Source organism: Pseudochaenichthys georgianus, chromosome 9, assembly GCF_902827115.2.
Source record: "Pseudochaenichthys georgianus chromosome 9, fPseGeo1.2, whole genome shotgun sequence".
Classification (NCBI taxonomy): domain Eukaryota; kingdom Metazoa; phylum Chordata; class Actinopteri; order Perciformes; family Channichthyidae; genus Pseudochaenichthys; species Pseudochaenichthys georgianus.
In genome coordinates this window covers 7,649,768-7,663,772 of record NC_047511.1, presented here as the reverse complement: position 1 = coordinate 7,663,772, position 14,005 = coordinate 7,649,768, and the positions used below count along the sequence as shown (strand labels likewise).

The 14,005-nt window shown below is 43.9% G+C and overlaps 1 protein-coding gene and 1 long non-coding RNA gene across 5 annotated transcripts in view; one reads left to right on the top strand and one right to left on the bottom strand.

The window, feature by feature from the left end:
• The window catches only part of ddr2l (discoidin domain receptor family, member 2, like), a 55,411-nt gene that overhangs the window by 8,134 nt on the left and 33,272 nt on the right, over window positions 1–14,005 (bottom strand). For all 4 annotated transcript variants that reach the window (XM_071204326.1, XM_034090535.2, XM_034090537.2 and 1 more), the window contains exons 11-13: window positions 9,093–9,244; window positions 8,617–8,728; window positions 2,787–2,903 (exon numbers count right to left, since the gene is read on the bottom strand). In XM_071204326.1, coding sequence (XP_071060427.1) covers window positions 2,787–2,903; window positions 8,617–8,728; window positions 9,093–9,244 — 381 coding nt within the window. The remainder of the gene's footprint in view (window positions 1–2,786; window positions 2,904–8,616; window positions 8,729–9,092; window positions 9,245–14,005) is intronic.
• LOC117452083 (uncharacterized) lies at window positions 7,693–9,188 on the top strand. Its single transcript, XR_004552762.2, has 3 exons — window positions 7,693–7,971; window positions 8,612–8,744; window positions 9,102–9,188. It is a non-coding gene; the product is annotated as an uncharacterized lncRNA (long non-coding RNA).

The following is a 14,005-nucleotide window of genomic DNA, read 5'->3' as shown; positions in this document are numbered from 1 at the left end:
GGGGCGCACTGCAGCAGTTTGATGCATTTTAGCAGAGGCCGCCGCTCTCCAGAGGCGCTTTAACAGTCGGGTCTAAACATGTCGTCACGGATGATCAGGAGTATTTTTAAAGCATTGCTGATTCAAATGTACTTCCCTTCAAGTGTCTTTTGTTAGATGAGAAACGTTTGGGTTGAAAAGCACCAAATTGTCAATAACTGGTCAATACAACATGAGAAAAAGTATGGGTCTGTGAGAGAGTTTCAAAGGGAAGTTCTACTATTATTTTTAATATAATATAATATTATGTTATTATCTACTGTAAGGTTAAGCTCAGGAAAAGGCATTTAAAAAAAAATAAAGGCCATATTGAGTAACTGTGTACTAATGGGAAGCTCAGGATGAGGCATGGTTTTTCAAAAATAATAGCACCATACGGTAACTGTATACTCAGGATACCGAGAATGAGGATCTTTTTTTTAAAGCACAAGAAAGTAACTGTATCGTTAAAGGAAGTTTTGCAAAATTAAAATCCCTAAAAAGAAACAAATCAGATACTGCTAACAAAACCTAATTAGCTCTGGCAAAATTATGGGGGATAAAGATCACGGGCCAATCACACAGTCAGATCTCTCAGTGGGGTGTGTACGAGTTCTTCCTGCTATACCAACTGTATGTTTAAACCATAGACTGTATAGAGAACCGCTGTGACGCGTCCTAAAACCCAGATGTAAACTCCTTCCGGTTCCTTCGTCAAAAACGCAATGCAATCTCTCCATAGGGTTTTGGAAAATAGCTGGAAATAAGGTCTGTGGTTGAAACACATTTAAGAGAAGGATCACGTTTTGTTCAGCCGGATAATCTCCACATGTCTATCCTACTTTTATAATTTTCTAATCATAAATCTAGTCGCCAGAAGCAAAATGCTAACGTTATGCTATAAAGGAACTACAGCAGGGTCGCTGCTTCAACGTCACGCCAACTTAAGATCCATATTCAAACATACAGATTGTAAATGGTACAAGTTGAAGTGTTTGTTTGAACACTTTGCAGGAGGCAGGGACTTGCTTTCAAGCAGAACAGGGCTAACAAACTTAGCGGGAGTGTTTATGTGTTCGGTGTAATGACGTACAACGGCCTGGACAACTTCTGTAGTCCTATTCAGCCACTCGGTAACAACCATCGTTTTTCAGACACGTCAACTCTTCAAAAATCACCAGCGGGGTCACTGCTGATGGATTTAATGTCGTAGAACAAAACATGATCCGTCTCTTCAATGTGTCTCAAACACAGACCTTATTTGGAGCTATTTTCCAAAACCCTATGGAGAAATTGCATTGCTTTTTATCGAAGGAACCGGACGTGGTAAAAATGCTAACTTACTTCCGGGTTTTAGGACGCGTCACTGCGGTTCTCTATATATAAATGGACGTAGGGTCCGTGACGTCACCCATAGGATTCTGCAGAGTTGATGAGAAGCCTAAAGTAGGCGGAGTCGGCCACTAACGTCTCGACAGTGACGTCAGAGTTCAACTCCCGCCTGATCCAAATAAGGGCAAAGAGGCGGAGCCGAGGCGGGACCTCCTGTTACCGAGCTGGAAGTTCCAGAGCTAGCTGAAGCTACCAAGCTAAGCTAACATGCTCCCAGTTTGCACACTGCCGTCGCATTTTACGTTTCTAAGGTAAGCGGACATGAAACTATTCAGCAAAACTATAAATAATAATCTAAGTTATTGAGTTTTTAGCAAATACTTCAGAATCTTAAAATCCCTTGACGTTTGTATGCAATTGTGCTAAATTCAACAGCGGAATCAAGCATATTAATATGTTTGCATGACATTAGTTATTTATATTTTGCTATCGCTTAAAGGTGGGGTAGGCAAGTTTGAGAAACCGGCTCGAGATACACTTTTTGTTATATTCCATGGAATGCTCTTAACATCCTGATAGCAATGAATATTTGAAGTGCTTTGACAATAAATACATTAAAAAAATTCATTTCATTTACTTGTTCGTTATCTGACCAGCATCAATCTTGTAGGCTACTCACTTCGTTTCTTGTAGCCCTCGAAAGGGTTTTGGAGGTCGATGCCTCGGTGAACGTGAGTTGTTTGGCTTTCTTGTCCGCAGCAGCAGAAAGCATTTTCGAATGTTTGAATGAATCAAAGTGGGTCGTCACCGTGTATTTTCTCTTATGCTCCAACCATAGACTGTATGGCTCCAACACACAGTTGCACGGGGTGCAGAATAGTTTACCCCCACTTTCGTGCAAGACATCGGGGTACTGCTTTGCCCGGTCTTTAGCAGAAATGTTCGTCGGTAAATGAGATGGATTAGATTTTTTCATCTTGGTGTTTTCTCCCTCGCGCGAGCTGATGACGTCGCGTCATCATCATCACTTCACGTCAAAACGAGTTAACTTTTTTTTTTCTCAACTTGCGGGGATTATGCGGCCTTTCGATAAATATGCGGCCTTTTAAAAATCTGCGCCATTTTGCTGATCATGCGGTAAATTCTGCGATTGCAGAATCGCGTTTTTCTGGAGGGTCTACCCATTGAGTAATTCTGTCCAAACAGGAAGCTCAGGATGAGTATGCTTTTAAAATAAATCCCAAGAAAGTAACTGTATTGTTACAGGGAGTTCAAGTTTAGGCTAGTTTTTCAGAATAAAAGCCCCAGAAAAAAACAATACAGCTTTCAAAACCTACTTAGCACCATAATGCCAGTCACATTGTCAAATATTCTCCGTAGGGGATTTTCTAATTATTTCTGCTTTCACTACTCAAAGGATTGTGCAGCCTGTTCACCTGAAGCCTCGGCACTCTGCGACAGCTCCGGCAGCTTGTTCCTCAGCACCGCCGGGTTCTGGTACTGTGGGTCCAACAGGAACACTCTCTCATAGTGAGGGTCAGTGTTGGCGGGGCCTGAGGAGAACATGACACACCATCATGCACACAAAACGCCAACAACCCTGCAATAGTTTGTTTAAGCAAATTGAATGACTTCAGTATCAAATGACTGTCACGATTTTAGTTTTGTCTGTCTTGTCTTGGTTTTATTTTGAAATTCTGTTCTCCCTATGTCTTGTCTTCCTACCTGATTTGGTAATGTTAAGTTGTTCCTTGTTTTCTTTTGTCATCGGCTTTCTGAAATAAAGCTCGCTTTTTGTTACCCTTTGACCTGAGGTTACCTACTGTAACCCCAGCTTCTATATGAGTATTGGCGCAGCCCTATAAGGCTATCGCTATTGGGTAATCCCCCTGCACACCCGCGCAGCACTGAAACACTTGTAGTCCACGCCCACCCGCAAGGTGGGCCCCACCCTTGGGCTCCCTTCCGGTATAAATAGGAAGGAGACCTGACAATCTGCTCCCATACAAAATAACTTTTCTTCAGCTATTCGTAGAGCCAGTGGGGGCCCGCACTTAGAGGGCTTCGCCAATATTCATAGAAGCTGGGGTTACAGTAGGTAACCTCCGTTATATTTCGTATAAGGCTTCGCCCTCTAAGGCAATCGCTATTGGGTTAAGGGCGAAGCAAGATGTAGTCTGCGCCCCACTGGGTCCACTCGGTAATAGAAGCACAGACACACCTGCTCATATAATAGCCCCTGCCTATTGCGCCATGCGTAATGGCGTATCGCCTTCCCTGGAAAATAGCACAACATGAATATTCTCCAAGGGGGACGAAGGCTGGGAACAATACATACCTGCCGCTGTGAGAAGTAGAGACGAAGGTCATACTTTGTCCAGCGACAAAAGAGGGGGAACAGCAGCTTTCTGCGTGCATACAGGCAGGAGAGCGCACGGCTGGATCCCTGACGTCACTCACTCTGACAACGTATTCCGTACAAAATGTGTCAGAGGAAAAAGAACATCCCTCCTATAAGAGGGAGAAAGGGCCGCTCTCCACGTGCCGAAGCAGGCGAGAGGCGCACAGCTGGCTCCCTGACGTCACTCACTCTGACAGGACACTCAGTACAGGGTGTGTCAGAGAGGAATGAGAGACATCGCTCAAATAAATGAACAGGGGGAAGACCAAGATGCAGCAGTGCAAATGTCTTCCACTGACATTCCTCCGTGCAAAGCCGTGGAGGAGGACATTCCTCTGGTGCTGTGCGCATTGATGTTCTCCGGGGGCTCCACCTCAGAGGAGACATATACCTGTGACACAGCCTCACACAGCCAGTGTGACAGCCGTTGTGCAGACAGAGGTTGCCCGATCGAGCGCTCTCTATAGTGCACAAACAGGCGCTGAGAACGGTGCCAGGCCGCCGTGCGCGCCACTAGCAGGACAGCGTGCGCACAGGCCAGAGGAGATGAGACGTGGCTTCTTCCTCCGACCTGTGAGGAGGGGGGAATAAGCCAGCCAGGGTGATCACTCTCAACTCTAAAAGAGTTGTGATGACCTTAGGCATGAAGCCGGGTTAGGGCGTAAAACAGCTGAACTGCCATCTCCTTGGATCCGGAGGCATGACGGAGCCACAGAGAGAGCAGACAAATCACTCACCTTTTTCGCTGATAGAGCCAAAAGTAGTACTACTTGGCTGATAACAGTTTAAGGGGAACCTGATCAGGTTCAAATGGGGCTTTGCTTAGTGCGCGTAACACCAAAGCCAAATCCCACTGAGGCGCCAGTGCGCGTGACACAGGTCTGAGTCTCCGTACTCCTCGCCTAACACGGCTGCTGCGCTCTGCGAGCCCCTCTGTTCAATTCGCCGGGAATATACATTGCTCTGATGAGAGCAACGTGTGTGCTCGCCCAGAACAGCAGCCTCCTGGCTGCGTTCAGAAGCTGCGCAGATCGTACTCCTCCCTGGCGGTTGAGGTAGGCTGCCGTGGCCTGTTGTCTGTGCAAATCAACACATGTCTGATTGTACAGCAACAGGGTGAAGTGCTGGAATACTTCCCAAACCGGAGAACAGCTCCAGCACAGGGGTCGATGTGCGGACGAATGAACCACCTCTGGGGACTCTTCCTGTGAGGGAGTCCCAGGGGGATCCCCACGTGACCAGCTGAGGTCATGCTGAGCAGCTGTCACGGAGAGGGCCTGAGGGATGTGACACGCCGGAGAGGGAGCTGTCAGTTCCTCCACTCGCTGCCGCGAGAGCCGCGCTCTCATGCTGGCTGAGTTTTAATTCCACTCCCAGATAAATGGATATCTGAGGGAAGAGGACAGCTCTTCTTCAAATTCTTTATGAAAACCCAGGCTTTGACAGATGCGATACGAGATGTAACGTCTGTAAAGCGACTTCCTCCCTGTAGCGAGCCAGCAATAGCAGGTCGTCCAGATAAAACCACATCCTGGCGAACACATTCCAGCATCTGTTTGATCGTCAGCATGTGTTTCTCTCTTTTTGGAACACTGACAGATCAAGGATGGGTCTCACTCCCCCGTTTTTTTCCTGGGATTTAGAAAATAACCGGAGTAAAAAACCCTGATTTTCCTCCCTTTTGGAAAAAATGCCTTTTTCAACAGGAGTTCCTGCAGCGCTGAATGGAGCGCAAGACACTGTTCCTGGGATAACAGGAGTGTTTCTTGTATCCCATGGAACTACGGGGGGAGAGGCTTCTCTGAGATATGCTGTAATGGTCGTCATGGTGACGAGCCACGCCCTCGCTGCTCGCGCTTCTTGAGGCGAAAAGGGCTGCGAGGGAGTCTCCACATGCTGCATTTCACTCCGTCTCTCATCATGAGGCGCGTACACGCCCAGAGGATGAGAGGTGTGTGTATGCTGTCCACACGAGGCATTATAACGGTGCTCGTGGATTTATTATGACCGTGTGTAGGAGGCATATCTGGGACAGAGGAATGCCGCGAGCTCTGCAGTTTATAAACCAATAGGTTAAAACAGCAGGCTTCTGCAGCGAATGAACCACCTCTGGAGTGTCCCCCTGTTGGAAGAGACCCCGGGGGATCATCACGTGACCAGCTGACGCCAACGCCGAGCAGCTGCGTCACGGCTGTGCAGGTTTGTGACACACGCCAGAGGAGAGCTGTCCGTTTCTCCACTCGCTGCCGCGAGAGCCGCGCTCTCATGCTGGCTGAGTTTAATTCCACTATCAGATAAACGATTGTCTGAGAGGAAAGAGGACAGCTCTTCTTCCAATTCATTATGAAACCCAGGCTTTGACAGATGCGATACGAATGTAACGTCTGTAAAGCGACTTCCTTCCTGGAGCGAGCCAGCAAATAGCAGGTCGTCCAGAGGAAACCACACTCTCATTCCTCCTCTGTGTAGTGGCTCCAGCCTTCTCTACACAAAAAATGCGAGGAGCCAGGAAATATCCGAACACTATTTCCTGTGTTTCGGGATGATGGGTACGTGGAAGTATGAATTCCTGCGCTGCCCGTGAGGCAACCCAAGGTGTGCTTGGACCGAAAGGGCTGTGCGGGGGCCTCCACACGCTGCGTCTCACTCCGACTCTCATCATGAGGCGCGTACACGCTCAGGGGATGGATGGAGGTGTGTGCAGTGCTGCCCACATGAGGCGTTATAACGAGCCCTGCTGTCTACTTAATCAACAGATTAGTGGCAGCCGGCTTAGTTAGCGAGCTCTGCAGTTTATTAACCGACAGGTTAAAACCAGCAGGCTTCTGCAGCCAGCCCTGGCGCCGTGGCGTTGCCGCTGTGGGCGCTCAGCCTGGAATTCTCATTCCCCCGTTCGGCTTCTCTGTGATGTGCTGTAATGGTCGTCGTGGTGACGAGCCACGCCATTGCCCCCGCCGCCCGTGAGGCCAAAGAGCTGCGAGGGAGCCTCCACACGCTGCGTTTCACTCCGGCTCTCATCATGAGGCGTGTACACGCTCAGGGGATGAGTGGAGGTGTGTGCAGTGCTGTTCACATGAGGCGTTATAACGGCGCTCATGGATTTATTATGACCGTGTGGAGGAGGCGTATCTCGGACAGAGGAATACGGTGAGCTCTGCAGTTTATTAACCGATAGCTAACGTGCTGACGGATGTCGTCCGCTTGATTTCGCTGCCGTCCACGTGCTCGAAAGCCTGGACGGGCCAATCGTCCTCCTAGGCCGCCGCAGCGAGAGCATCCGCTCTTCGCTTCCTGTCGGCCGAGGGGAGACGGGCACAGTGTGAGCATGCGACCTGCTGGCTGAGAGCCGCGTCCGTGTGTTCTGGCCCCAGGCAGGATTCGCACATCGTGTGCTGGTCGTAGCTCATGATGTATCCTGAGCCACATGAGGGACAATCTCGTACACAGTTGTTGCTCATAATTGACTTTGTTTAGTGTCTCTGTGCTTCAGTAATGCTGGCTGAAGAAAAGAGGGAGCAGATTGTCGGGCCTCCTTCCTATTTATACCGGAAGGAGCCCGAGGGTGGGGCTCACCTTGCAGGTGGGCGTGGACTACAAGTGTTTCAGTGCTGCGTGGGTGCGCAGGGGGATTACCCAATAGCGATAGCCTTAGAGGGCGAAGCCATATACGAAATATAACCCGCTTCTCCTTTTTTAAACTGCATTTGGGTCCTACCTTTCCTCAAATCCTGACAGAGACAACCATAACATTCTTATTTACACAACATATGTCCATGAGAACATCATACGTCACTTTGATGAGCAAGTGACTTTCAAACCTGGCCTCCGGATCCCCTCCACCTGCTCTTCTGGAAATGTTGGATATTGTTTTGTTTTAAGGGACGTCTTGAATCCATCCCTTAAGGGGGGGTTATGTCACGATTTTAGTTTTGTCTGTCTGGTCTTGGTTTTATTTTGAAATGCTGTTCTCCCTGTGTCTTGTCTTCCTTCCTGTGTTTGCCCTCCTGTGTCTGATTGTCTGATTGTGTTCACCTGTTGCCCTTGTGTTTCTGCCTCTCCTGCCCAGCTGTGTCTTGTCCTGTGATTACCCTTCTGTGTATTTAGTCTTGTATTCCCCTGTGCTCCATGTCTGTTTGTTGTCTTTCCTTTCACGTCACGCTCCATGTTTGTCCCTGAAGTTTTTGGTCCTGGATTACTTACTCGTGCTCCCCTGATAATTGGTAATGTTAAGTTGTTCCTTGTTTTCTTTTGTCATCGGCTTTCTGAAATAATGCTCACTTTTTGTTACCCTTTGAAACCCGCTTCTCCTTTTTTAAACTGCATTTGGGTCCTACCTGTCCTCAAATCCTGACAGAGACAACCATGAAATTCTTATATACACAACATATGTCCATGAGAACATCATACGTCACTTTGATGAGCAAGTGACTTTATATGTTTCTACTTTGGACTTGAAAATCAGCAGTGTTTTTGTGCAAAACATAATCCAGGAGCAATTTCGATTAACTAATGGCTTTAATGCTGTTAAATATTTAAAAAATCATCACCAAATTAGTCAATTTGGTGTTTGAAGTGAAAAAACATCAATTTAAATCTAAAGAACATATTTTTGTATTGCTTATATCCTGTTTAGCCTTTTGTGAAAAAACTATGTTTTTTACGAACATAAAAATATGCATTAACTCCAATAGCACAATTACCTTATCATTATTAATGGTGATAACAATATATATAATAATACTACAAATAATAATACTCATACTAATGATTATTTGTAATTAATTGTATTTATATATGATCTTTAATATATATAAAAATATGATCGATAAATCTGAACATGATACTCCAAATGTTTTGTAGTGTACCTGTGGGGGCGTGGCCTGAGCGAGGGGGCACAGGGGGGGTCTGCAGGATGATGGTGTCACTGCAGGACGACAGCCTGACGGTTACCTCCTCGTCCAGGATCCGACGTGGAGCCTGAAGGAGGAGAAAGGTAAAAAAGAAAAAAAACATGTAGAAAACCTCCATATCCAATGCTCAAATTCAAGGGAAGAGGTTGATTAGGAATCTTTGGTTTTAAAAAGCTGCCTTTCCATTTTTTTTTATTTTTATAAATAACCCAATACAGTTATGTGAAATCTGTTGACATAATACATTTAATTAAAGTCATCGTTTCAGTTTTTTCCGTGTGTGTCATTAACAAACGCTGTAGACATTTATTTTATTTTATTTTCAGGTCATCCAAAATAGGTTTGAAGCTTGAGCCTTCACCACCTGTTTACTAAAATCAAAATCAACTTCCATTATCTTCTGTCTCTTCTTCAGTGATTAATCTGCTCACCTTTTCCAGCACCTTGCAGACATATTGGCACCAGAGGATGAGGACGATGATGATGACTAACAGCAGGATGATGGAGACCAGGCAGCCAATCAGGATGGGCGTGTTCCCGTCATCTGGCGGGTCACTCGCTGACACATTGGCGGTAATGTTCCCTACAGATGAGTTTGTTAACAATATGCACTGGTTCCATGCAAAAAGCTTGTATTTGTTTTGATACAATGAGATGATCATTTATTGATGTGGAATTGATAAAGAGAACATTGTTAAAGCTGAAAAAGGCGGAATTCAAAAACAAAGCACATGCACAAATGCTAAAGCCAAGCCTCCAATCTGCTTCTTTATGGCAGTTTCAAATCTGGTATTGGCTCAATCCAATTAATAGAGGAGGGAAATTAACTCTGGGTTCAGCTTGAAGCGCATTTTACAACTTTTAAGCTCTAATGATTTACGTTTATGGCTATTGAAGTGTTCCTTTTGTAGAGTTGATTTACGTCACTTGTCACTTACTTTACACCCTCATTGTGATTTTGATCTGGCATTTATTGGTTTTCCAACCAACTTTGAACCAAAACTCCTACTTCCTTATGGCAAATGCATCAACGCAGCATCGACCAACCCAGTCTCACGCCATTTCGTGTTAGAGTCACGACATTTAATCTATTGATTCGTGTTCACCAACACGATTTTCCCCTTCTTTTTTTTCCGTGTCACACAGAACGATTTTAATGTATTTCTATTGGTAGTGTGTTTCGTGCCTGCACCACGTCTTTTTGTCCGGTCGGGTCTTGGAAGACCGGACGCTGTGTGGTTCATAAAAACATTTTCTTACTCAATATCAAGCCACGATTATTGTTTTTAATTTTAAATCGTATAATGTCAGACTTTTTTTGTTGTCAATGAGGAAAAGAAATGGGGCTCAGAGCCTCAGAATACAAAATGTTGTTGCTTCTAAATGTGTTATTCATTTCTAAATAACACACTGTTATTTACTCAACAATAACACACAATTATCCTTGTTTGGCGTCCGTCAGGAACTGAATTTCAAAATAAAATAACCGGAAACGGATACACACCCACTGAACTGATTACCCAAGATCCTCAGCTATGGTTTAAGCTCTGTGATTGGATGTTTTAGCCGCAATGCACGTTGGGATATGGTGTTAATGCGATATGAACAATGAATATGAATAATAATAATAATACTTTATTCCGAGTGTGCTTGCTTTTCTCTTTGAAAGTCATCACATAATGGCATTGTAATACACGGTTCGGCTGCATTACATATTACACATCTGCCGTAGTTATTTATATATAGAGCCCTGATGAGAAGACTTCTGGACAAACTGGAAGAAATGCCACCGAAACTGAATACGTGACGTGGATCATAAATATATCAGAAATTAAACAACATCTATAATTTCTCTTCACACAATACGTCTCCTTGCAGTATCAATAGTAATTCGGCTGACTTTTATATTTGATCCAATTGGTAGATAGGTTATATTTACACCATAACGGTGCACAGCTTATAGAAAAGGACTTGTCGTTTTTAAAGATATTGCTGATTTTCTTTGAATATAAGAATTGAATTACTGAGTTGAGAGAATAGTCAGGGGTTTTGGGTGATGGGAGACACATCTATGGAATCACAATTGCAATAGCTTACCAATAAATGACGGATATACCGTTCTGTCTGTGATGTTTTACAAATCAGATATTAATGTGTAGAAGTAAAACATGTGAAATAACATAGCAATATCCTGTACAATTATGTAAAAACATGAATAAAACTGCACATCTTCAGATGTTATACATACATAAGAGTTCTACACTAATAATACAAAGTTATTATGACATTGTATGCTGTGAGTACCTTGTGATCTCTACAATAAAACAGTTTAGTGCCGGACGTCGAAAGATATTAATAGGAGGATGTGCAAAACAGAAAAACGAATGAACCTTTATTTAAACATTAAAGAATACTTTAGGTTAAGGTCTTCTTTTAAATAAGATTACAAGCTTTGGGGGTATCTACAGATAAATATTAAGCCTGACAAAGTACTTAACGTCTATTATAAAACGGTCAAATCAAGCAATCTGATTGGTTCTTAGCCGTGATATACTGAGCGTATACCACGGGTAGAATTGTAAGTTACTTTTCACAACAAGTCAGTATCCCTCCGCGTCTGAGAAAAACAGTATACAGTTGGGCTGAAAAGCAAACTGGAACAAGAAAGCAGCGGAGAAGTAACGGGGCAGAAACCCTCCTTTTTACTCAGCGGTCCAGACATAGACATCAAACGGCAAAACATATTCAGTGTGCAGTTACTTTGGCATCAGGGCAGGGATATCTAGATACTTTCCAAGGTTTGACATAATGAATTGTGCTACTTTTAAAGCAAGCAACGATGTTTTCAAATCTGTAATCAAAGAGGTCCGCAAAAACGCTATCGACCAGATTGCTTGATTTGACTTGTCTGTTTATAAATATATTTACATTTACATTTCTTCCGTTACGAAACAAACTTACAAAGCATAATATGGAAACATTTAAGATTAAATTCGACCTCTGGGGTGGTCTTACTATGGAGGAGTGGCTTGAGGAGGAGTGCCTATCTCCAGAAAAAAAAAGCCCCCTGCTAAACGACGACATGCAGAGCTACGTGATGAGCAGGTAGAACAACTAGAAAAAAAACGAAACGAACACTGTGAAGCAAACAAAATGGGCAGTTAATCAATCAATCAATCAATGTTTATTTATATAGCCCAATATCACAAATGTTACATTTGTCTCAGTGGTCTTCACAGTGTGTACAGAATATCAGTATGACAATACGACACCCTCTGTCCTTAGACCCTCACATCGTACAAGGAAAAACTTCCAAAGAAAACCCAGTTTAAAGGGAAAAATGGGAGAAACCTCAGGGAGAGCAACAGAGGAGGGATCCCTCTCCCAGGACGGACAGACGTGCAATAGATGCCGTGTGTAAATTGAAAAGATAATACATTTGCAACAACAGTTAAGTGCTTTGAAGACTGGTGTCAGGATAATTCTGTGGTCATAGACTTTCAGACGTCGACAAAACAGCAGCTCAATAACATCTTGAGAGATTTTTATGCAACTGTCAGAAACGGTAAAGGCGAACTATACGGCCTGAGTAGCTATATCGGTCTACGTGCTGGACTCAACCGGCACATAAATAAATAAATGACCCACCACTCAGTCTGACGTTCAATGAGCACACAAAAAACTACAACGACCCGCTGGCGAGAAATAAAGAGAGCTCATGGGGATTTATGTGTGAACTGCCTGGTGATACTCTCTGCCCCGTTTCTTCGTTAGAAAAATACATCTCCCTCCTACCCCCGGACGCACCTGCCTTTTATCTACACCCAAGAAGACAAGTGAACTGCGATGTCAACAATGTTTGGTGAATGATGTGTAGTGCATATTATTTTAATAGATTAGGCTGGATTAGGAAAGCTACTAAAAATCACATTTGCTCTGTTACAGGTTCACTCGAGAGCCAATGGGTGTGAATCACCTTTCGACAATGTTGCCTAGAATGTGTAAGCAAGCAGGAACACAGCAGAAATACACCAACCACTGCCTCCGCAGTACCACCATTCAGAAGCTTTCTGATGCGGGTCTTGAAAGCAGAGAAAGGTGCGAAAGCTCTCTCCAGAGCTACTGGAAGCCGGATCTCGCAGACCGGAGAAAATGGAGCAATATTCTCTCCACGCCCAGCAACAGCCGAGTACAACCTCAGCCTTGTACAAGTAACCTTGTAAGCCATTCTACGGATGCTGCACAGTTTTTTAGTGGGTGCACAATAAACGGCAACATACAAATTAATGTAAATAAATAGCCAAATAACCGATCAACGCTGCCTGTCTAATATGTTCGCTAGCTGTTAGTGTTGTTGCATAGCAACCACCTCGCACTATGTTTTGTGCAGAAGGCAACGGAGGGACTATTTTATTTTGAACATCATTATTTAATAATAACAACTATTTAAATTAGAGTGTGTATTTTTCTTTCATATTGCAACCGTTTTATAAAAGCAATAGCTCACTACAGGCCATGGTATATGACCATTATATCACTGTTGAGGAACCTGCGACCCAAGTTTTTCATTCATTGTATAACTACACCATAGTTGTGTACGGGCTGGTCCCGTTTTAGTCCAGTTTTGATAGTCTGGCGTGGTTTCGTTCCATTTCAAAGTGCTGTTTGGCACTCGGCGTAACCTTGGCGCACTGTCACTCCAACATCCAATTCCAGAGCTTGAAGATTAATCACAGGGTTTGTCAAGCAATGGGACTGTAGTCCCAAACGATAGTTGAGGATTATGGGTAGTGTTGTGTCTTCGGCAGTGTTGGGGAAGTTACTTTTAAAAAGTAGTGTTTGCTCGTTACTCGTTACTTCTTTAAAAAAAGTAATCCCTTACTTTACTTAGTTACCCTCCAAGGAAAGTAACTTTTTACGTTACTTGTTACTTTTACGTTACTTTTATGTTGCTTGACTTTGGGCAGAACCCCATCTCTGTTCCTAAATGTGTAGGCTTACATAAAGTTCTACAATGGAGGACATAACAGATATGTCTTTTGTGCTCTTTATTATAAAAAAATGCCACAAAGCACTGGGCTATTGGGCTATAGGCGTCAACACCACCACTAAACAATAATATCAAACGATATCAAAATAAAATTATAATCATTAAAGGAATGGTATGCTCATGACACTCATTTTTTAAAAATTATCATCCGATAAAACAGACCAGTCTCTGCCAGTCTCTCTTTTTTTTTTTTTAATCCGATGACATTATCAGTGATTTTAAACTGATTATATACCGAAATAACATCAACACTGTGGGCGCCGCCATTTTCCGGACGTGACGTAATCCATGCGT